The following is a 25,878-nucleotide window of genomic DNA, read 5'->3' as shown; positions in this document are numbered from 1 at the left end:
TCTAGACGTTTTTATTCTGGCTTTTCTAAAAATCATATTTGACAACTTCCCTTTTAAGACAAATTATTTTATGTAGATGTTAATTTGGGGAATAGTTGGACATTACAGAAATGTGGTATTACATGGTTTGTGCTAACCTTAGGTATAATCAGAAGAAACCAAATCTATTCTTAAAATCATGCTTTTTTGTTGATAGTAGGTAGATTAAAGCAGGTGTTTTTCTGACATACAGATTTTTGCATGTTAGACATCAGTTTTAAGAAATTTAACTTTAATTTTTAATTTTTTAAAAAGCATTTTAAGAAACAGAAGAGATTAATTCCTGAGAGAACTGTATGGAAGTACTTTGTTCAGCTCTGCAGTGCATTGGAACACATGCATTCTCGAAGAGTCATGCATAGAGGTAAAAATCATTAAAAACTTTTAATATTTTAATACAAATCATTGAACAATTTAATGTCTTCCACTGCATAGTATTATGCTTTCTCAGGTAATTTATTTCCAAGTTATAATTTAATTAGAATTATAAATCTTTACAGCCCACATTTTAAAATTGAAAAAAGTTTTTTGCTTGATTTTTTAGTATCTTACAGTTATGTTGGCAAAGAAAAAGATGGAGGAGAATAGTTGAATATGCTAAAGATTTTGTTTTTCCTCTTCAATTAAACAGTATATATCAGTCAGTTGGCAGGGCAGGGTGTGTTAAAGTTATATCGTTAAGTAACTGATCCATTGATTTTTGAAAACTTTAATGTCTCTAAGCACAATGTTGGTTTATCATTTAAAATTGGTATAAAAAGGACACTTTTGTGCTTTGAAATTCATAACAAGTATTTTGAAAATAGGAAACAAAATGTACTTTAATCTTCATTATGCTATATTGATCATTCTCAGAGGATTGAGAACTTTGAAATGTCAGTATATATCACACCGATTCAAAATAAAGTGATTGGTTTAAACTTTCATGTTCAAGATAAATTCTACCATGAAAATTATCCCTTTAAAATTCCTAAAGTTACATCATCTTTCACCCTGTCCATTTATTCACAGATATAAAACCAGCGAATGTGTTCATTACAGCCACTGGAGTGGTAAAACTTGGAGATCTTGGGCTTGGTCGATTTTTCAGCTCCAAAACCACAGCTGCACATTCTTTAGGTAAGAGACAATATAATTTCATTCCGTTGCTTTTGTTTTTTTTTCACGGTTAAAAAATGACAGAAGTACCAATTTTGTGTCAGCTTTTATGTTCTTATTAGAACTTTAAAAAAATCATCAGGTCCTGAGCAGATACCAGCTTTCTATTAGGTATGGTTCCTTTCACATGACAGGTGGATACTTCTGTTAACTTGACCTCAGGCAGGCACTGAATTAAAAAATGCTGATAAACCTGATTTTTACTGTTACCTTGGAGCGTTCCTTATAGTAGTAAAATAATGTGATGAATAAACTATGTTGGAAGAGGACTTTACCTGACCATTCAAAAATATTCCATGTGATAATTTGTAAATTTACAGAATGGTTGTGATTACAGCAGTCGGGGAAAACCTAAACAGGGTCTGTGGCAAATGAGGAAAATATTCCCTTAGATTGTAAAGTGGATGAAATATATGTACTTTATTCCTTCTAGAGTTAACAGTTAATATAGAAGTGTCCTTTGTACCTAAAATAGAACCGAATGTAACTCTAACACATTAACAATGAAGAGAAAGTTGTGCAGTTTAGAAACAATAGTGATTCCTGGGAAGAAATATTTTTTGTTGAGCAACTTGAAGTGACAGATTCTCTTAAGACTCTTCAAATCATATTTTCTCCTTGTAAATACAAGGCACAGATAAAATGATGAAATGATGGCAAAAAATAAGTTGGGTTTAATTTAATGGAGCCCATCTTTGTTACTGTAATTTTATCAAAAGTCTTTTTTAAAAAAACTTTAAAATGACCTGGTAAGTAACCAGTGACTTGCACAAAAAAGCAAAGTAGTGAAATGAACTGACTAAAGATTTTCTGGCCTTGTTACTAAGGTTCTATGTGGCCTTAAATCTATCATTTTTCTATATCTTGAACAGTATCTGGCACATAAATAGGCACCTAGTCAACAGTCATTGTGCAAATTTTAATTTTGTCAAGTTCTTTGAGGAAATATAATTTCACACTAATGCCATTTCATTTTATATTTATGTACTATGTTTTCTGAATTTGAAAATTGCATATCAAATTCCATAAGAAATGAATTTTACATTTTCATAAAGATTTGTTTGGGAAGCTATAATTTTTGCAATATAAATAGTAGAGAATTTCTGTGAAGAAAATCTTGGACTGTTCCAAGCTAGTGCCATTTATTACTGGTAAAGATAATGTTTCACTTGGTTCTTTACCTGATTGAAATGTCAGAAATGCCAGGTTATAAGTATGCATAAACACAGTTGCACATGCACACCCATGTGTATTGTTTAAATACTGTTTTGCAGACTGAGTGTGCTGTAATCATCTATAACCTTAAGGATGCAGCTGGAAATCGAGTTCTTTAGTCTGACTGACATTGCCTCTTGCAAAAGTTCTAAAAAGGATTTGCAAACATGCATTTCCAAATTAGATGATGTGCTAGTTCAAATTATTTGACAGAGAGAGTAAGATTAGATTTAATAATTCATTAACAAATCAACTCAGGGTCCTGTAATTATATAAGACACCCGAAGTATATCCAGTGAATAAAAAGAATGTTTCTTTTGATGGGTGAATAACTGGTAAACTTCTTTCACAAGTCTTTGTAGTTTTGCATATCATGAGGGGGAAAAATCTTTAAAATGACAGTTTTATTCCTGCTTTTATTCTATGCAAAGTGAAGATTTTGGTGGTTTGAAATGAAAGTCCACTAAGCAAAGTGCATTGAATACCAAGAATTTAAGTTTGAACTCCAGATTACTAAAGTTCAAAAGGTTTTATTGGGTCCGAAGAACCCAACATAAAAAATTCTATTTAAAGGGTCAAGAAAACTTCTCTACTAGCGAATTTGAATAAAATCACAAGGAAAGCCTGACATATTTATTTTTGACAAGGTAGCCCTAATTTTCATGTTTAGCCTCCCATGTTATTATTTTAATAGCAGATTTAAGTCAGGTTCTTAGAGCCATTAAAATAGTTGAAAATGTGCCCACCTATACAGATTAATTTTGTTATTAAAAAGTGACGTTTTATTGTCTGTTGGATCTTATCTGGTTTTACTAAGTATAAAATCTGAAGGGCATGATTTTTCATAAAACAGGTTTAAATTTTAATGCAAATAAGATGCAGTTCATGAAGAAAAATCTGAGTTTTAATTTAAAGGAAGCCTATCTTCAAGTCAGATTTCATTTACCTTTTTAAAAGATGTTTCTAGGAATTTAAAAATGTCAGGATACAAGTTTAGTATCTTGTAGTTTATACATTTATAATTTTTCCCCAAAATATTTTCTTCAAAAATTTGATACCATTTTACCTTATTTTGATTCTTCAGTAGGAATATGCACTTCCAGAATATTTTGTATTTTTTGTTTTTCAGTTGTCTATTTTTCATCTTATTTCATTCTATGATAAATCAACATGTAATAAACTGTTTTGCCATATGTTCTATAGCCAATAAGCTTGTATAGATGGCCACATTACCAGTTTTCAGAACCAATTCTGCAAAATATGAACACAGTATTGGTTCCTTGAATGCAAGATTAAATTACAAATACTAAATCTGATGTTGCTGGATGTTCAAACCATGTTCAGGTCCTGAAAATTAGGAGAGAGGAAAGGAAACACCTCAGGGGGACTCTCTTATTCTGCCCGCTACCATCATATACATTGTCTCACATCTCTACTTTCCATCCTACTTTGTTAATTCATAAATATGAAGTAATTGGGGAATAGGAATATACTGTTTTTTCCTTTAAGTCCAATCTGTGTATTTTCATGGATTATCTTCCTCTAAGTCATCTGGTTATGTTACTTTTACCTGAATCTTTGGATGGTTCTATTGCCTCATGAATATCATACTCTCTAGAGTTGGGTGTCCCCTAACTTTCCACTCATTGACTTTGTCTCCTTTCCTTATCATATGCCAGCCCATGTTTTTTCATTGTTTTGAACATGAAATGCTGCTGCTTGATGTTCAGGAAAGAATGGAGAATACCTGGATTTGTGTGTTTATTGCGTTGTAGGTCCTTCCTCGGTCAAGCCATTAACTTTTCTAAAATTTGGTTTCTGAATTTATAAAAATAGAAATGTGGGTGATAACCATTCTTGTTTGTCCCTTAACTCCTATTAAATCCCTAACCAATTAAGTTGCTTCTGTAAAGTTGACAATGTCGATGTAGAAAGGGGAGGAGTTCTCCATGAACAATTTATTGTGTTAAATAATTGATTCATTCAAAAAATAGCTTTAACACCAATGCAGATGCTATTCTAGGGACAAGGAAGACAGCCATAGCAAAATAAATCTTTGTCTTCAGGTAATTTACCTTGTGGTGGTAAGAAATAAATGAATGGCATTATTTGTTGGCAATATGTAAGAGAAGGACTAGGAGGACTACTGTAGAAGGTGCAACGGGGGACTGGCCTCTCTGAGGTGATGTTTGAACTGAGATTCAGAGGATGCAAAAGATGCAGCTATAAATAGGACCCAGCAAATGTCTCAGACTGACTAAAGAAAATTTCCTACAAGGGTTGGATACAGACAGAGTAAGCTTTGCCTGCTGTAGGTTTGCTGGAGAAGATACAGAAAGGGGCCAGATTCAGGAGGAACTTACTGGATTCCTAGCAAAATGGCAAGCTTTTGCAAGGTTGTGATGTAAAGAACACTACAATCTGGGTTGAAGACAGCCGTCATGGACTTCATCAGCTTCAAATTAAGCATGCCTGGTATTGTCTACTATTTCAGGTTCTTGTGTGTCCTCAGACTCTGCACTTTCCTTCTGAGTGTCTCTCACTACATACTACCCAGAACTGAAGCCTGTACAGCAAAGTTTATCACTGCTCTAACCTATGATATAGACAGATTTTTGTTCCCTACTCCCTCCCCCATGGACTTAATGTTTAGACTTCCATTTGGTGTTTTTGTATTGATTTGGGCAGAATACTGTACATATACCTATGAATTTTTCCTTCTTTGGTTTCATATTGTTAAACTTAGAAAACTTGTTATCTGTATCTACAACCTTAAAATTAATAAAGATACAGCTCTCCTTTGAGTCCAGCTTTCTGATAGTCTAGATCAGTAGCTTTCAAAATTTTTGAGGATCACTCCTTATATTGTGACACTTTGGAAAATAATCATGTATAACTGAGGCAGAAGTTTCATACAACGGTGTTTTCCATTACAATTGCAGTACATTCTGGTAGCGTCTATTCCATTTTACTGAAATTAATACTGGTTGCAACACACTAAATTGATTTCACAACTCTTTAATGGGTTGCATGGCCTGCAATTTGGAAGTCATTTGTCTAGTTTTCAGTGTTTTCATGCTATTTCATTTACTTAAAATCTGAGTGTCATTTTAGACATTCTCCTGATGTGCTATGGAGTTGGTTCAGGTGGTCAAACATAAATTAGTCATTTATAGTGTTCCCTGTGCTTCTGCAGGTGCATAGTTTGCAAGTCATTAATCCCCATGATCCTTACAGATACATGTGAATTAGGCACAGGAGTCTTACCATTTTAGAGTAGAGGGAATGAAACAGGCCAACGGGCTACATAACTGAAAGATGGTTTCCCCTCCCACACATTTTCCCATTGTGTCAGTACCTTACGATATTTTCTCCTGCTCTGTTTTCTAAATTTGTTATTCAATTTGTGGTTACCTTATTCTGCTTTGTTGCACTGCTTTGGAGCCTACATATAAAAGCACAGATTGCTCTCTTGTTCTTTCAGGGTTCAGAAATAGAAAATAGACCTGTAGATATTGAAATCTATATTTATGACCATTCTACCAGCAACTTTAGCTAATATTTCCAAAGAAGTGACTCTTCTAAATGGAAAACTAAAACTTCACTAAACCTTTGGAATACAGTAATCTAAACTCTTATGTTATAAGAGCTAGAATATACTTTTCTTACATTTCTTTACATACTTTGAAGTCTCCTTTCAGCGAATATATCTAACCTATAGGCAACTTGCTATGAAATTAATTATTTTCATCTTTAAATATTTAAACACAGAACAATTTTTATATAATGCACATACACATTGTGATCTCTAGTCAAATCATATCAAACTACTCATATTTCTGATAATAATGACCCAGAGGAATCCTCTGTTGCTACTAAATATCAATAATAATGAAAAATATATAGCATTTTATGATTTCAAGTAAGTTTTAAAGCCCATTTATCTTCATTTATCTTCTATAATGGGTAGAATGGATGATACAGATTAGGAACTCAGATCACTGTCTTTAGTACTACACCTGACCCTCCATTCCCACTCCCAGCCTACCCCAAGAACTCCAGATCCTTAGCCTGTTGTAATGTTTTTCCTTGAGACTTAATCTTTTAACATGCTGTGTAATTTAATTATACTTAGCATTTATTGGCTCTCCCCTAGATAAAATGTAAAATTCATGATAAAAATCATGGTTTTGGTTCCCTGAGATGTTCCAGATACTTAGAAGACAGCATTGTACATAGTAGAAGCTCAATAAATATTAAATGAACAGGGTTTTAGAGACAGGCTACACAAAAAGGGTGAATTTAATGTATTAATATGTTAGATCATTACAAAAAGAAATAACAAAAACTAATCCTCTGTTGTTTAGCACTAAAGCACATTATGTCTCTTGCCACCCAGTGTCAGCTGTGGGCCCCTGTTAGTCATTAGGACAGCTGCCCTTCCTCAGTGTGGTGACTTTGCATATCAAGCAGCTTCTGTCTTGTGTTACCTTCATATCAACATACATTTTTGTGATCCCAAGAGCAGAGAGCATGGAGAATCACTGACTCTTAACTAGATCCTTGGGCTTGAATGTAACACGCATTACTTCCATTCACATTTTATTTCCAAAATAAGCTTCATGGCAATGGTGACCTCATTGGGGCAGGGAAATCTCTGTGTCCAGAAAGAGAACCAGAAACAATGAATTGACCATGTGCCTGTGATAAAGGAAAAATACCTCATTTAGTTCTCTGCTTAATGTTTGTATTCTTATTTTTGTGACATTTGTAGCTATTGCAACCGAAGGGGAATTAACTCTTAATGGGAATGAGCTAATTGAGAGCCATATGCAGTCTTACAGAATTTATCTTTCCAAATTGGGAAAGTCTGAATAGAGATTATTTTTAAAACTAGAATGATTCATGACATTCACTAGAGTGTTCATCCCTGGTGACTTTTTTCTGGATCAGTGTATCTACAGTTGTCCCTTATAAGGATCTTTTTTTGGTCAATTTAAACATAATAAACATTTGCTTTTCAGGCTTCAAATATTAACTCTACACTAACTGCTACATAGCATATTAATCATTTTCTATGCTGCATCTCCAATTTAAGCCTTCAAGGTAGGTGTGATTCTGTAGTTTAGAGCTATATCAGTTAGAGACCAAAACAGAATTTATTTAAATTGTAAAAGACTGTAATTATTGCCCATAAACATTATTTACCATATTTTTCTTCATAACATGAGTGCATTGGCTTCGTCACCCCTTCCCCACCTGTACCACATCCCCCAAATAAAAAATGGGAAACTAATAAACATACTCCATCCCAAAATGATGCATTGAGCTCTTGAAGGTCAAACATTTTTTGAACCATATAACTTTTTTTTTTTCTGTACCTACACAGTGACTAGTGTGCTTCTCATTTTGGAGTATATCCTCAGTACATGAATTGAATGCCCCATTCTCGCATACATTGCATGAATCATGAACACATTAGTATTCATTTTCTATTGCTGCCTTAAGTTACCACAAATTTAGTGACTTAAAAGTCCAACATGGTGCACCTTGAGCTAAACTGAAGATATCCACAGGACTCCCATCTATTTAGGTTGGTGGCAGAATTCAGTTTTTTGATGTTGAGATCCCTGTTTCCTTACTGGCTGTCAGGTCCATTCTCAGCTTCAAGGATGCCTCCATTCCTTGGTTCTGGGCTCCCTTCCTCCTCCATTTTCAAAGCCAGCGAGGGCAAGTAAAGTCGCATCTCCCCTGCCCTTCTGTGGTATTTCTGATCAGTCACCAGGGAGAATCTGTTTTAAGGTCCATAGCCTTACCTCTGCAAAGTCCCTTTTGCACTGTACCATAACAAACAAGTGTAACACGCAGGGGCAAAGATCACAGATTTCTGCCTATCACACTACTGTAATGGGCTTGACATCTCAGAAGTCATGTGTCCAAAAGCCAGATTACACTGAAATTGTTTGAAAGTCAGATTTATAATGGAAGGTTACATCCTTGAAATGTCATGTTTTTTGAACAGGTGCTTTGGCATTTAAAAAATTTGCAAAAGTTAAGTGATGGGGACTTCTCACTTTGGTATTAGTCATGCTTCTTAGTGGAATTTAGGAGGGGAGAAAAATTTTAATAAAGCGTAATTAGGAAAATTAATCTGTTATAAAAATCTACTCCAGAGTTATCTACAATTGGGGTAGTTATCTGCTATTTAAGAATATCTATTTGCACCAAAATTGGACTTAATACACACATGGAAGTGTTTCCCTGTCTACTTGCTCTAGTGAAAGAAAAACAGTTGAGAGTGTTTTATTGCAGCATTTTTGCTCTCTAAATGTCTCCCTGAAGAGGAAAGATGGAGAATTATAGAATTTTTCACATGTGCATATGTGAATTTAGTTGTGTTGTATATCCCAAAAATGGAATAGATTTTTTAATTAAAATGCTGATATTGATCCTTGTGGTAAACAAATATTTGAAACTGCTTGAGGGGAAATTATGTTGTTCTTGGTGTTGCTTTTGTTATAGAATTGCTTGAGCTCCTGTTTGCTTTTCACAATGAGACAAATAGTTCTCCGATTTCACAATACTGCCAGCAGAGTAAATGCGTGGCCATCATTTAAGCTAGATACCAGAAATTTTCACACTGGAGTCTCTTGAGTTTATGATTCATGTTTCCCACACTATTTCCAAGTGTGATACATCCTCTGATTTCAACCTGGAAAATTATTGTTTTTGAACCAGGCATTAAAACAGTTTCATTTTTTGGTGCCAGGTGCCACCTGTGGTCACATTCTTGTTTTTCACACACCTTTCCCTAGCACCTCCCTATGAGTCTTTGGCTTATACCCTGCATTGTCCAAGGTGGCATGGAGCCATCAAGGCAGCATATGTTCAATTAGTATTAAAGGTTGCTTTCACTGATTTATTTTTAACTTTCAGTTCTTTCTTGACTTTAGAATTTCTTTCCGGAACAATTATCTGATTTTAAACTGTGCACATTTAACCACTCAAGCCACAATAGCAAGTATTTAAGACAATAAGAGTAACTGAAGAGTTGCATAATTTTCACATGTAGTCCATTTCACTTAGTCCTTTGTTTCTGGCTTTTCATGTAAGCATACTATAACTTTTAGACAGTTTATCTGCTTCTTAATTGGAAAAGATAGTTTTTCAGTCATATTTCAGAGTGGTTGGACTTAATGACATAACTATCTACTTAAATACAGAACTACCTGGGTTCGAATTCTAGGTCCACGCATTACCAGTTTTGTAATCTTTGGTGACTGCCTTGTTCTTCCTTTCTAAAACAAAATGATAGTAAGCATGTCATACACCTACCTTGTAATAGTCCCTGTTTGCTGAACTATAGCCCCCATGAGATCAAGGATATATCTGGTTTACTTCCAAGCACCTAGAACAGTATATGCTATGCAGTAGGGTCTTGTAAACATTTGTTAAAATTCACAAAGATAATACATGTATTTAATTGAGTTCCTGGAGCAGAGTAACAATAATAAAATGTGATGAGGTGTTTCAACATTACTAAAGCTCTTAAGTGTTATCAGTTATGCTTAAAAGATGACCAATTTTTTAAATGTCTTTGCAGAAGAAATATTGATCTACCACTCAACCATTCCATATTGACTTCAGATAATAATGCTTACAATGAAATAAATTTAGTCTCTCCATTCAGTCTGCTGACATAATTTCTGGACTGATTCATGAGAATGAAGGAAAAAAATGGAAATTCCCATTCTCTGAAGTTGTTTCTGTTGAACTGAGGTATAAGGTAGCTTGTTTCCTTTTAGTTTCCCTAAGAAAGAATGTTCAAAGTTTTCTTCAGTTCACTCTAATTTTAAGAGAAAGAAACCATATTTCTAGACTAGTTTTGCTTGTTTACACTGCCTGGCTTAAAATACTCATTGACCTGGCCTAAAAGCATATTTTTCTTTTCCATTTCATATTGTATGAGGGTTTGTAGAGTTTTTAAAACACTACAGAGTGTTTCAACATACCCTGAACTTTTGGGTTTGTAGAATTTTAGAAAAAGGATCTCAGATCATCTCATCTTGCACATCACCTTATCTTACAGATGAGGAAAGTAAATAGAGAAGTTAAGCTGCCATAGCTGGCTAGTGGCAAAGGTTAGATGTAAAAGATTTCCTGACACTTGACCTGTTTTCTGTTATCCCCCCATTTGTTTAAAAAAGTAGCAACCAAAATTTAACCACATGTAAGAATTCTTCAGTTCTATTTTTTTTTCATTGAAGTCTTTGCAAAGATTACAGTATTAAATTTTTAGCTTAACTCTTAAAAAAAATTCTGTATACAACCTGTTCTGATGAAATGAAGGTTGTTTAGTCTGATCTTCCATAATAGCAGCATGTTTCCAGAACTTCTGGAAACTGGTCTTTATTCAGAATTTGAAAATTTGTTTATGGAGTATATGTCACGTAAAGCTTCTCCTAACTAGAATAAGTCCATTAATGTAATGAAAACGTTCTGTATGTTTGAATGACCACTGTAGTATATTTTAATGTAATAATATAGATTTAAAAAGTTAGCATTTTCAGTTGTCAGCAATTTTCTCCTAATGTCAAGCCTTTCCTAGTTTTTTATGATGTTATCCATTTCTTATTTGTTTTTATTCATGTCAGGAGGTTAAAATGGCATAAGTACCTGTTATGGCAAAATGTATTCTCATTTCACCCACAATCGTAAATTCTTGAAAGTGGAATGATGTATCTTACAGCCTTCAAGCTCCACAATACATAGTAATTTGCATGATTGTTTTAATGTCTAATCATATCACTGCACAACTCTTCTTGTATAGCTGTTTTAAAAGAAGTCACAACATTCTAGAGGCAACAATAATCAGACACAGCTGTCATGGGGTTTTAGGAAATAATTTTATCTTCATTAAGTTTGAAATGTTAAAAACAGTATCATTGCATTTAAAAATATTGTACATTCTTCTGAGCACTTAAACTTTTAGGCCCCTCTTCTAGATCAAGAGGGGTAAGGACGAATCAGGCTGCGGCATGATGAGGCTGAACCTCTTTGCTCAGTGTGTCTCAGCAGATGAGCTGAGGAACACATTAGAAGCATGCCAGGAGACAGTAGAACCTTCCTTTTAGGCCTGTGTTCAGTTAATTATGAATTTGCCCAATTATTAATAATACAGAATACAAACGAACTCGTCTTACTTACAATGACTTTTGGAAATGTGTCGATGAAGGAGGTGAGTAGACTGTTTAGCTTTACTTTTTAATATATATTCAGGATGTGTAACATTGAAAAATAAACCATACATATACAGTATGAAATGTTCATTATAATAAAATGTTCATCATGAAGAATCAGTGACTAAGCTTAAAAATTGCAGTGCTGAGTATGTAACTTTATAATGACCTCCAGCAGATCACTAGGAAAGGCTTTTTTGTTCGTCAGAATTTTCTCCATTTTAAATTTCATTTAGTGGCATTCCTAATCCTTCTTTTTCTCTGCTCCCTTCACTGGTGGGTCGTCATTGGAGTTCAGTTTGTGTTGCAGTTAAGGTGTTATGCTGGGGCTAATCTCTGTAAAATGCTAGCATTTGTTCTTCTTTTTCCCTATCATCAATCTTTCACACTCATATCAAACCCCTAATGCATCAGCAGGTTTCCCAGAGCTACTGGTTAAAATTACCTTTGCTTTTGGTAAACTCTGAACCTTCAAGCCTCAGTGTTTTCAGCTGCCCCCTGTGGATTCTGTGAAGCCTCTCTGCACATTCCTCACTGCCAGTCACTTGCTTTATGTCCTGAAACCAGGAGCCTGTGCAGAGCCCGTTTATTATTCCAGCTGTACCTACCATCCTTCCTTAAATGGAGAGAGTATGTAAATATTTCCAGTAATTGCTGTTGTTTATGCAAACTACAGGTGAAAGTGGTTAGGACTCCCAAAGCTAGATCGCTTGTGTTTCTTTTACACAACACTTTGCACCTAGCTCTTCCTAAAAGTTTCCACGTTTTCCTGACACTACCAAAACTGGCAAATGTACTTGTCTGCAAGGAAAATGCTACGATGAATTAAAATTTCCAATGATTAGTTTCATATTTAAAATTTTTATCCTCATGTTTGCATATTCTTTGTCAGTGCTTCCCTTTCATAAAGCTTCCCTTTCATCCATTCTGAGTAGTACTGCCTTTTACGAATAAAATTGGATTCCATTATAGGTAGGATTTCATGGATAATTGGTTCATGTTTTCACTTTAAGCACAGTATAACATACAATATGACTATTAGGTTTAACTGTATTCTGTGAGAAAACCGACTCCTACCTTGAGGATAGTACTTTTGTTTAGTGTGACTTCTTATTGTCTGACTAGGAGGCACATAGTTCAGTACCCAGACTTAGTCTTATTCAGATTTACAGTGAATACCTGTGGAGCTCTTGAAAATGAGAAAAAGGCATTCTCCTTTTTCTATTACAGTAGCAGCATATTTACCAGAGCCAGGAGCTCCTAAAAAATAAGATCTCTAAACACTGGTCTCAACCTTTGATTTTCTCTTTGACAAAAAGCCTTAGGCTAATGATGAATGGTGAAATTGCAGCCTAAATTTAGAATTAAATATATTCATTTTGAAAGTCACTTAGTTTTTACTGTTCAAAATATTTTAAAACAATTAACTTTAGCATTTTCCAAAATAGCCATATAAAAGAAAAATGTATTAGCACTTAAAAATAAAAACCATTTAGAGTGTCCTGTCTCTTAAAAAGTCTCCTTAGTAGCAGGAACTCACTTTTTCAGAGATGGCATTGCCTTTCACATGTTCTTATATAACCCTTTGATGTACAAGAGTCACCTGTATTCTTTGTAAATTGGGAGTAATGAAGGCATCAAGTGGTAACAGGACATTTGTTACATCAGTTACAGAACTGTGTTCTCAGGGATGCTTCTCTAAAAGTATTTATTTATATACATTCTTCTAAGTTGTCATACAATGCTATTTGGTTTAAAATATTTATCATGTTTAACTATTTGGGAGATGCAAGCCCTATTTCAAAAAAATAAATAAATAAAGCTCAATGTGAATCACTTAGGTAGGTTTTCCTGACTTCTCCCTGGATTGATCAAAAAGGAGTTTAAAATACCACACCCTTTTATGTTGTGAACATTAGTCTCCTGTTTATTGTGAGGGGTTGAAGGGGAAATTTTAAAAGTTTCGGGTTCTCAGGAATTTTTTGATCCTAACTTTTAGGTGACACATTTTTTAATCTAAAATTTGTAATTTCTCACCACAGCTGTGCCTTCATGTGTATACTTGTTTTATTTGGCTTGTTTTTTAGTGGGCACACCTTATTACATGTCTCCTGAGAGAATACATGAAAATGGATACAACTTCAAATCTGACATCTGGTCTCTTGGCTGTCTACTGTATGAGGTAAGTAGTGTTGATAAATTCCATATATTGGTGCATTTTTACTTTATTTCCCTAATAATTGACAATTTTTCTGGATGTTTAAGAATTGGCTTTTAAACTATGAAGAATTCACTGGGTTAATAACTGGTTTTATATGGAATGATATAGTCTCACATTTACTTCCTGTTTTTAAATCATTTTAATGAAAATGTAGAAATATTAATGTATGTTAACACTTTCTGCACATATTATAAAAATATATATTTGAGCATCAATGAAAAAACTTGGCTAGGGCAGTGTAGGAAAGATTAAATGGATTTAAAATACAAATGTATAGCAAACATCCTTATCAATGTTTAGTTTTACATTTACATAGGTATAATTCAGCTTTAAAGATAATTCTTCTAGCTTATCACTTAATTTCCATGAGTAACAATTTGTGTTACTAAAGCTCAGGAAATACTCTTCAGTTCTTACCAAAGGAAGATGGAATCTTGTAGGTCAGTCCTCTAGAAATAACTGCAGTACAATACGGATTCATAAAGAAAGCATGTTGGCCACTATTTTATACCCTTGTTATAGACAATGTGTTATAAAAAGTTTCTTGAGCTAGTGGCTTCTATAATCTTAATCAAATGGCAAGAATAGATAAAATTTTTAGGGACTTTGATTCAATCTATATTTAAGTCAGTTTAACTAAGGTGAACAAACAATAGAGACTCGTTTTCATATCAATAAGGAAATCTAGAGTAGATGGATAAAAACCAATGTATTTCTTACCGTTTTGTACCTCTTATCCTACTTTAAATGAATATATGATGAGGTCTCTATTTTAATTGTACCAACATTGGAGCTTTTTCAAAAAATGTTATGCTCTATTATTTTACTAATTACTGACACCAGTTTCCTTAAGGAACCTGAAATTATGTTTTTCCTGCTAAAGTGATTAATGATTAAAAGTCAAAGAACTATAAAATGTTCTTGAAATCAATATTTATGAAGAATTATGAATTTAATGATATCAAATGTTTCCATGTATGCACATGATTACAAGAGATTTTTGCTCACCATATTATAATCTGCTAATAATGTGGTGCAATATTAAGAAGAACTGGCTTAACAATCGGTTACTATAAAAAAAAAGTCAATTTGTATATTTAAAATTTGTTCAGGTAAATCATAGATTCCTTCAGGCCATAGTCTATTATCAAAGCAACATTTTCCCTTTAAATCCCTAAAAGTAAATAGCAAATCAGATTTCAATAATGAGATTAAATTGAGCAATGGAAAAAATGTTCAGTTGAGGTAATGTATTTTTAGGGGAAGTCTGCATAAAGCTTTTAGAGCTGGCAAAGTCATGTCAAAACTGAAATAGTTTTCACATTCTAAATTTGCCTTTGAAAGGCAGTGTCCCATTTTTTATGTCTAAAGTGATCACCAAAATAAAAATTTATTTCTGTGAACACTCATGATTCATCAGTTATACATGTTGTGAATTATTTCAAGTTATTTATCATGCTAACATTAATTTCTGTCTTAATTCATTCTCTCAATTCCTCCATGTAAGACGAATTTTTTCTAAAGATTTGTTTTATCACCTTACATTTGAATGTAATGGAAATATCAGCATTTTAACTTTAAACTTGGCCATAACATCACATGGATCATAAAAATATTGTTTCCCACTAAGAAATTACTATTAACAATGGAGAAATAGAAAGGCTTTTTTGAAAATGTATTTTAAACTTAAAAAATTAGACTTTCAAATATTCCTGAAACCTTTAAAAAAAAAAAAAACTAGCAGTAGAGTTTTAATTGATATGCAACAAAGTAGACTTTACTAATTAAAATCAAGATGCTGTGCTTTTGCTACACGGACCTTTACATGGAAAAGTAGGTTTTACACATTTCCTTTATTGTTCAGCGCAGCAATTGCATCCTTACAGGGTTGTAGGTTGGTGGCTTACAGTTCAAAAAAAAAGAGAGCTGCCACCAGCCCCGAAGACAGACAGTGGGCTTTCGTCCCTCCGACACCCCCAGAATACTAATCAGGAAAGTCAGACCCTGGAGGTCAGGGAGCAAGTCAATCATTCTAGCGATCGTCTCAGTGTGGAGGATCAAATTAGCCTGAAAAATTCAGCTGCTGGGAGGAGAGGGCGAGCAGCTGTCAGGGGCAGCATCGAGATGCACTAATGAACCAGATGAATAGTGCAAAAGCTTGAAAATAAAAACAGGACAGTTGACATTTTTCATCTGTCAAAGCAGGAGATGCATGAAAATATACTATTCCTGTTTAACTCCTTAGGGGACATTCAGATTTTTTTTTAACACACTGCAGTATTGAGACAAAAGTACTGTAATGAACTCCTAGCATATGATAATGAATATATGTACATTTACTTAAGGTTTTACAAACGCGGAGACTGTAGTTTATTTAGTGTACTTTTAATGTAGCATTTTTAATGTTCTATTTGATTATGTGTCCTTGCAACTTAAAAAACTCCATAATTATTATTGTAGTTCCTCTAAAAATCTCCTCTTGGGTGGAATGTTTACATGTTTAGGGGCATTCAAAACATCTTTTACTTTTTCTCATCATGCGGAGAAGCTCCTCCCAAGGTTGTTCTGTGTAGGTGTGTATAAAATGTAGGTGAGGTAAAAATTGAACTGCTCTCTAGGCCCAATTTCCAGACCTGTCTCTCCCCTCCTGGCTGAGGCTCTGAAGGAGTTAAAGCCCTGTCTGGAGCACAGAAGACAGATGAGAGCCATTTTCAGCTTGTCCTGTCCCCACTGACGCTCACTGAGTAGCACAGCATGGACCAGCGTGTTTCACACACACTCTGCCTGTCTGGGGAATGTACACATTGTCCTTCCAAAATCAAACTTATTAGCACATGTAGAAAAGGGTGACTGACTTTGGGGCAGCCTGGCACTCCGTGTTGTATTCTTGCTGCCGCGGTTCAAAGATTTAGAAGGTTTTCAACAGGATGAGAACATTTTAAATTGAATTTTTAGTTTGTAACCCTGCTTACCACAGTACTTGCTTGCACTTTAAATGTCAAGTTACAACCCTGTCTTAAAATAAATTTAAATTCAATAATGTCTTTTTTCAAGTTACTCATCCTCTGGGTTGTGGTTTTCTGCATAAAAATCTCATTTGGATGCCTGAAATTGCACCTGTGACTTGCAGGTTTTGAATATATTTAGTGGTTTCGAGACGTTAAGTTCTAATTCGTTGTAAACTATTTGGGGATTAGTTATGTTCTAATTAAGACTTTTTCCTCAAAATAACCTTTTCCTACAGGATATAGTAGGCCACATAAAATGCTTTGCATCCTCCTCCCTGACCATTGCTAGGTTATATTAACTTGAGTTTTATGTTCGTTGTACTTTAATCATTACAAGCTATACTGTGTGATACCCATTGTCATGAGATACACTAGCTTTGATGGTGTTATATGTTAATATTGCTGTGCATATATAGGCAAATATGCTAACCATTTTAGGTGTTTTAAATGTTACCAAAATACACCAAAAAGTTGAAGATTTTTAGCACTTAAATCTCAGAAAGGGATATTCATAAATATCTAAATGACTATATAATTTTATTTAGTTTTCTACCCCAGTGTAAAAATCACCTTGAAAGTTACCATGTAACTGTATCAGTTTCATTGCGAGCATTTTTCAGATGGCGGCATTACAGAGTCCTTTCTATGGTGACAAAATGAATTTGTACTCACTGTGTAAGAAGATAGAGCAGTGTGACTACCCACCTCTTCCTTCAGATCACTATTCAGAGGAAGTAAGTTATTTCCAGTTCATGTGTTTGTCTCATTATCATTTTGCTAATGTTTGTATTTTATTAGGAATGTGACTACCCAGAAAATATAATTGAATAGTATAGGTGGCAGAAGTGGCACTTTTCATTCTCTTGGAGACTTGCTGTTTAAAGAGTTGACTCTGTGATTCTTAATAGGGTGTGGAACACAACATAGCTTGTAGTATAAAATTGGCCACTTCCTGGGTGTAAGGAGGATAGTAGCTGGCTTTACAGTGGACTGAACACACAGAAGGGCAGAATTAGTGCTCAGACCCAAGCTTAGTAATTGGCATGTCTGATGGCCCCTCCTAATTGGCTAACTCCTCTTTCAGACCAAACAATTAAAATCTAGCAGAACTTTCCACACAGTCACGCCACATTTTCCCCAAAACTGAATTTTGCATCTCTTAGCTACCTGGTTCAAAGTTAAGCTTTACCCTGCCTCCTCTGACAATACCTGTCCTATCACTACCTTTCTGCTATAGGCTGGGGAGGTGTTTTGAGGTTAGTGTAATAGACATGTCAAAAAATATTTTGGGGAGGATTGAAAGTATTTGAAGCTTTTACCTTGCTTGTGTTGGTAACCCCTTGAAATGAATTGTGTTGGCTCTATCCAACATTGTTTTTCATTGAACAAAGTGTGTCCCATTGTAGCCTAATACATTATGATTGCACCAGTATTTAAGCTGCAGAATCGCTGTGTCTCAGGTCAACTAAAGCTTGTTCACATAGGTTCTTTTTGGACTGCTCATTGGGGACTTACCCAGAGAAAGTACTGTCTTGTGTTAGGATAGGACATCTCACCTCATGAGCAGCAAATTTTTTGCCCCAGGAAAATGGAAAGGAGCAAAGGAAAAATATAGAACAATTACAATGCTCACTCACTAGGTAATTGTCAGTCTTTCTATTCTGAAACGAACAGCATTCTTAGTATTATGTAAGGAAATTTGAGTCCATGTAGCTTGAATAATAAATCTTTAAAGATTTTTTTTTTCTGTATGTAAGCTTTTGGGTTCCAGGAATGTAATAAGTACATTTTCTAATAGTTTTGGCACTGATAATCAGTGATGCCTAGTTTTTTGTTTTATGGCATTGGTATTCAGGTAATTAGAATAAACTCTTACAAAGCAGTGATAATTTAGAAGTATTACCTTTATTTGATGCTAATGCTCTTATGTTAGCCATTTTTAATTACTATTTTGGGTATAGAATATAAATATGGCATTTCACAAAACCAACTTCAGAACTATAGGCCCAGAAATACAGTAGGGTGTGAACAATAATGCAAAATGATAGCAAGAATGTCAGGGGCCTTTCTTTGTTGTGTCATTCATGCTGTCTTCTTTTTTCCATGAAGCACATGAATATTTCACATATCTGCATCCTCATCCCCTATTCTTCTTGACTAATTTTCAGACTGTCTGAATTTGCATTTCACATGGTAGCTGATTAGGAGATGCCGAGTGCAGCAGTGAAGCCTCAGCAGGCGGTTACCATGGTGACCTTCAGCAGGATTTTAATGATGATACCACTAGTGGTTCGTTGAAGTCGGCCTGCCTGCAGGGCTACTTCACTGCAGCTAAGTGTGAAGTTGGATATGCGGATTCTCAGCCAAGGGGCAAATATCAAAGTCTGGCCCAGATAGAAGGTCTTAGAGTTGGGAAAGGAAAATAGATTCCACTTTTTACTTCACTCTATATAGTTACCAGTTTTCAAAAAGAACTATAAAGCAAAACATGTGGTGTACTTTCCAAAAAAGACTGGGATTCCTCATATTAGTAAAGTCTGTTGTCATGCCCTGATGAAATAGAAAGTGATATCTAGGTAAACATGGAAGAATTCTTTCTAAAGAAATAAGTATGAAAAATATGCAGACTATATGTAACAACGTTACTTTAATCTGATCAGTTATGTAGAAGAGTTCTCAGAACAAGAGCTTTGAAATGCAGATGTGCTAATAAATATTTTCTCTCCTTAAGTAGGAACTCAATTTGTAAAATAATTATTCGGAATTTCATGGTAGCAACAAAAAACCTGATCAGATTTGGGACTGCCTTAATGATATCTTAAATATTTCCTCACAGAATATGCTCTTTGGATATTTTAAAAATCCAAATCACCTTTTGTTAGTATGGCAAAATATAGGAGCTGGTGAAAAGTGAAATACGAAGGTTTTCAACAATGAACTTTTAAGTAAAAGACAAGTTCATTGTCAATTTTGTGGCACAAATGATAAAACTGTTGGAAAAATAAAAAAATTTTAAGCAAATTTACAAAATATGCGTAAGTTTACCATATTTACTTATCCATTGCTAAGATTTTAAGATTCCTGTCCAAGAAAGATTTGAAGGGTATATTTCATAATAATACCAGCTATATCAGTCTTCAGACTCAATTGATAGGAATCCCAAGGAACTCTACAAGGTTTCTAAATAGAGTTCTTCTAAATGGAATGACTGTTAAAAAAAGCATGCAATTTTTTAACATTTCTGTTGTGATATTCTGAAACACAGGTGCTATTAAGCCTTAAAATAAATGAGTATTCTTCAGGAAAATAAGTCTCACATCTTTCCTTTTGAATTATTAGTTTTTGTATGCATCCAGTTAGGGTTCTAGATTCATATACTTCCGTTTACACACAAATGGTATTAGGAAATGTATATTTGGTGGCTTACGGAAATATTTTTGCTTATTTTTTTCCAATAACAATCTCATTCATGTATCAGTGGGGAATTACTATACTTAACAGAAATCTTCGGTTGAAAGCATAGCCTTCCCTTAGATGTGTCAATTTATATTAGTGGTGATAGTAAACATTTGCCATGTATAAGGAATTATGATTCAGTAGACTGATTGTAACCTGACTGGGATTTAGCTCTCAAGATTAAATGATTCCGAGACACTCTTCTTTGACTTTACCAGTGCAAGTTCTGCTGGAAGATCCATGAATTTTCATGTTTTTTTCAGATGCCATTTCCTCTTTCTGAAGAGCTTCCTGATCTTTACCAAGTGAATTCCTTCTCTTTAAGACATAGCGTAGCTTAGTCATCATCTCCTGTATGGTTTTCCTTGGGTCCTTTCTCTCTCCCTTGGCACTCATGTATGGTGGTTGCTTCTTGTCAATCTTCTGCTCCTGAGGAGCAGTGACTCTCCTTATCTATATGTCTCTAGGACCTGATGATTTTAAAAGGTTTGATGACTGACTCATTGATGAATAGATGAGATTAAAGGAATAAACTTAACAGAATCCATGACCTACCTACTCAATGATGAACAAGTGGGAGAAACTTCTCCGAAGAATTATCTAGTAAGGTAGACAATTACTCCTAAAATAGGACAGAAGATGTGAGTTTTCTTTCATTGATATTACTCCCTATGTAGTTTTGATTCTTGTATGTAAGTAGCAACATTTCTGAAATAAGAAGCTGTTTTCCTTCAGTTTTAGTATCTCTTTGGGAGACACTGGAATATTCAAATTATTTATTTAGTAAATATCATGAGACTGTAAAAAAATTGAATATTGATATTGGTAATTTGGAAAATAAGTGAAAGTTTAAGATTTTCTTAAAAATCTGAGCATTCATATCAGAGTATATAGAACCAAATTCTTATTTATTAAAAACTCAGATGCAAAGGCTGAATAGAATTATGCCTCAGTAGTTGCTTTTAGATTGTTCATTTTAGGTTTGAACAGATAGGTTTGGAAGGAAGTTCTAAAAGGAACAAGATTGTAGGTGAAAGTATAAGAGGTAGAAATGGGAAGGATGGTGTTGGTTAGAAAAAGTAGAGGAAGCAAATATTAAATTGAAGACTTAAAAAACTGAGTGTAAAAGAAATGTAACCCCTATAAAACATTGGAAAGATGGTCAAACCTATTCAATAAAGTGGACTATGTTGCAACAGTGCTTTCTGAGCTGAACCAATTGCTATGCCTGATGTTTATATTTTTGAAATCTTGCTAGTTTAACAAAGCGGTTTTTTATAAGTGAAGAAACCAAATATTATTTGGGATCAGATTAGCCAGGTGATCAGTTATATTGGTGTCTTTCATTTTACATTAAATGTCTATTTTATAACTTTAAACCCTTAGCCCACAGCTAGAAAGTATTAAATCAATTACTGGAACTATCACAAATATGAAAATTGAAACATTAACTTGAAGATTGCATTCTAAGAACTAGCAGAAAATGAACAAAGCTACTTTGCTTTAGCCCTCAGTTTTCTTTCTTTCTTCCTGTCTTTCTTTCTTTCTGGCCTTTCCTGAAATTGTTTAGCAATGCAACCTAACAGTGTGTTCTCTGTTACTTTTCTCAAATGTGTAAGAATTTGCAGCATCATTTTCTTTGTTCTTGAGAAAAAAGTCTTGATTTTCCAGAGTATTTAAAACCTAATACAAGCTGTAAAATGTGTTTTTCCTAGGCCTGATTATATATGAATATTTTAAATTAGTGAACCAAATTATTCAGATGCTTATTGGAGAATAAGTGTCTCTGTGGCTTTCATAAATGCTGATTTTTTTTTAAAACTTCTAAAATCACCTTTTTCTTTAATCCATTTAACAACTTTTGTTAAATGGCCTTATTTCCATTTTACATATGAGCAAGTAGAGATTTAGACAATGTTAAGAGTGAAAACTAGAATCCAGGGGCTCCTCTCCCTGCCACCACCTACAACAGGAGCACACAAGACAGTAAGCACTCAGCTGCTTATGGCTGTGCATTTCATGATTTCTGAGACTTATCAGTTCTTTCATTTTCTCTTCTCTGTGTTCACCCCTTCACTGTATTTAACTGAAATCTCCCTCACTAGAAGGGTGCCATGTTGGAGGGTAGAAATACAGTCAAGTATTTATTCAGAATATTCCTCTAGCCTCGATAACTCAGGGCCCACATAACATTGAAAGGAGGAATTGTGGAAGGTAAAAATTTTGCATATTAGAGTATGTAAGTCTACTATATACGTCTCAAGATAGCAGATGTATCGATAATGTGCTAAGCAAAAAGTGTCATTGGTCATACTACTTACACTTTCCCCAATGGTCATCATTAAGGAAAATACCAAAAGCATTAAAAATTATAACTGATTTTTAACCTAACATTAATAATTCCTCATTTTTAAAATTCAGGATATGTTCAAGATTTTTAAGAAAGTTGAGTCAATGAACAAAAAAACATGACCTTTGTTTTGGCTCACAAAAAAAAGCTGCTTTATGTAAATAAGAAAGAAAACAAGATCAAAGTGTCAGATTATTTTTGCATGTCTTAAAGTTTATAAAACTTGTTCATTAGAGCAATCTGAATATTTCTCTTTTATAGTTGCCTGACTCAGATTTTAATAGAACTTTATCAAGTCCCTAGAGTTGTTGTTGGAAATTTACCTGTGTTACTTAAATTGGTGTTGACAATTCTAATATCTGGTTCTAAGAATATTTAAGGACATTATGTGGCACAAATAATATTTGAAGGCAAATCAGTTTGAATATTTCTATGGTCCCTATAAGTATATAGTCAAATGCCAAGTGGTGAGAATGTTTTACTTTAAAATGTAGAGATATATTAAAATCATGCCATTTATCAAAACTAGCATTCTTAAGTTTGATATTCTTGGGTGTAATTATCAATTGGCTACCTTACTGAAAGTTGCCATGTGAGACTAGATCCTTAAGCTTTGAACATTGCATTATTTTAAAAACATATTTAAGCAGCCCCTTTGTTCACCTGTGCTTCTGAAGTAACACCCAGAGACTTGCTCCTTGAAGACATAAATCCAAAATCATGCCCTATATTTCACATATCCTGTGGGATCCTAAAAGACCATGTAACTTTCTGTAAGACTTTCCGTTTTTAAAAGGCACTGAATGATCCTCGGTTGTGAAATATAGACATTACAGTACCTTATATCTATGTTACTCTTTGTTTCCCTCTGCCCCCAAGTCAATCACTAGTGACACTGGTATACAAGTTGGATACGCCTCATCATTTTGTATAAATATATTTAAAGCTCCAAAATATAGTGTACTTTAATGTATTAGGCCCACTTTGGGGTCCTAAAATGTGTCCTTGGGTAGATGGAAATTGGGTATATCTGGGAGGCTGATATAACATAATTGGTCTCAGAGGGATTAAGATGGGGGTGAAAAAGAAACAGTACAAATAGCACTAGACTTTATTATTCTATTGAGAATTGTGTTAGTGACCTAAAGCTATAATGCACAAAGAGCCCTATTGTTATTACCTGTGCGTGACTGAACTTGATCTGTAATTGGGTTATCACCCTGACAACAATGAATGTTATACTCTTTTTAATAGTTCTGGTTTCAACCTATTCGCTTTGATATTTCTCTGGAAATACATAGATCAAAATTGTTAGTATTCCTACTTCATAAAATTAATTTCTATATGGCTTATGACTTTGTAATCCTTTAGAAATGGTATGGAGAATTTATTTTATTCTTAGTTTATATGCTTTTGCACATTTAAATGCTTCTATGTTGCTTTTTAAAAATTTTTATCCAATGTTTTAAAGGCTTTTGCATATTAGACCCTTTATTTTTAACAAAGCAACAGTACACATTTTACACACAAGTAGAAAATAATGCAAGCTAAATAGTATTTTATATCTACTGATCATGGATTTCTAAAATTTAAAATAGTTACCTTCCTCGATTCCAGCATATAATTTTTATTTGAGCAAATGGTTGCCTCTATTAGAAATAGAAGACTGACAAAGAACATAGGATTATCTTGACATTTTTGTTAATAATGTAATACTTAGAATCATTGGCAAAGTATTGAACAACTGTTAAAAATTTTTAAATTAACTTCTTTCAGAGGTCTACAGGAAGTTTTAAAATTATAGAACTAAGTCCATTTTTATATCAGGTCACTTACTGTTTTTTGTTGTTTTTGCAGTAATGGGCACAAAACTCATGCTTCCTGAATTCTAGGCAGGTGTTCTACCATTGGGTAACACTCCCAGCACTTCTTTGTGAATTTATGATATGGAATGAGGAAACTATTCAAGTTAAAACTCAAGTAAATTTTGTTTGGAGGAAGTTACTGCCACTTTTGATGAACAAGTTGGAGATACTAAATTGTCACTCTGGTCACAATATCTATCTGAACATGTTTGTGTCATCATTTAAGAGCATCCCATAAGATAAAGTAGGTCCACATCTTAAGAGTGTTTAAGCCATAGACAAAATTTATTGGTTTGTGATTTGATCCAAATAGAACTGTGAAATATGAAGGCAAATTCATTAATTTTAGAAACCAGAGTAACTTGTGTTAGAGCTGGCAGTCCTTTGTTTGGAAGGTCACCTCACCTCTGTGGAGAGGTGGACATTAGGAAACCTGCAGATTGTTAAACTTCCAGAGGAATGTTCCTACTTACAGTTATTTGAGAATCTAGGCTCTGAAGCTAGGTTGCTCTGTTCAAATCAGGCCCTGTCCCTTTCTGCTTTTGTGAACTTTGGAAGGTTAGTATTCTGTAAAGTTTTATGTAATAGTAATGCCCACTCCAGACAGTTATGAAGAACAAATAAGTTTAATCATGTAAACATGCACAGACTGGTTCATAAATATCAACTTTGAGCAAATAGTTCTCTTTGCTCTATCAGCATGTATTTGAAGCTCCAGCATTATCTGATAGAATATAAAGAGTTGCCTTTTGATTTGACAATGTTCAGAGGACTGTATTACCACTGTTCCACTGGAGTTTTAAAAAAACCTATGTAATTCTATGGAGCATCTAAATCAAAGAAACAGCCTCTGATGTGTCCACCAGCTACAAAAAAAGCCCCCTAAGAAACTAAATGTATCAACCTGTTATGTGTATTTAACAGCTCCTGCACAACCATGGAACAAGATGTACCCCATTTGTGTACAATGAATCAAAATGCAGTCTGTAAAGATAAATTAAAAAAAAAAAAATCTAGTACTATCTGGCAAAGCTCAAGGATTTGGTTTTCCTTTAGTTTTCAACTCTACCAATATTCTTCCTGGTTTCTGGTATGTAGATAATTATTTTATCTTCCTATTCATTATGGCAAGGGTACCAATAACTACCATCTAATAATATATAATTTTGGGGTACATTAAAGATGTCAGTGACTTTCTAGTCAAAAAAATTATTCATGGATCTATATGAATCTGCTAAAAAATTATTCATGGATCTATATGAATCTGCATTTTTAATCAAATTTAAGCTGTAGATATAAAATAGTCCATGGTTGTTAATGTTAAATT

The 25,878-nt window shown here is 34.0% G+C and overlaps 1 protein-coding gene across 4 annotated transcripts in view; it reads left to right on the top strand.

The window, feature by feature from the left end:
- The window catches only part of Nek7 (NIMA related kinase 7), a 141,516-nt gene that overhangs the window by 106,919 nt on the left and 8,719 nt on the right, over positions 1 to 25,878 (top strand). For 3 of the 4 annotated variants that reach the window (XM_047520720.1, XM_047520719.1, XM_047520723.1), the window contains 4 exons: positions 295 to 403; positions 1,051 to 1,158; positions 13,739 to 13,833; positions 17,501 to 17,614. In XM_047520720.1, coding sequence (XP_047376676.1) covers positions 295 to 403; positions 1,051 to 1,158; positions 13,739 to 13,833; positions 17,501 to 17,614 — 426 coding nt within the window. The remainder of the gene's footprint in view (positions 1 to 294; positions 404 to 1,050; positions 1,159 to 13,738; positions 13,834 to 17,500; positions 17,615 to 25,878) is intronic. The other variant, XM_047520724.1, reaches the window with a different exon arrangement.

This window comes from Sciurus carolinensis, chromosome 12 (assembly GCF_902686445.1).
Source record: "Sciurus carolinensis chromosome 12, mSciCar1.2, whole genome shotgun sequence".
NCBI classification, from domain to species: domain Eukaryota; kingdom Metazoa; phylum Chordata; class Mammalia; order Rodentia; family Sciuridae; genus Sciurus; species Sciurus carolinensis.
Note: the sequence above shows the minus strand (reverse complement) of the source record. Positions and strands in the feature narration are given on the sequence as shown.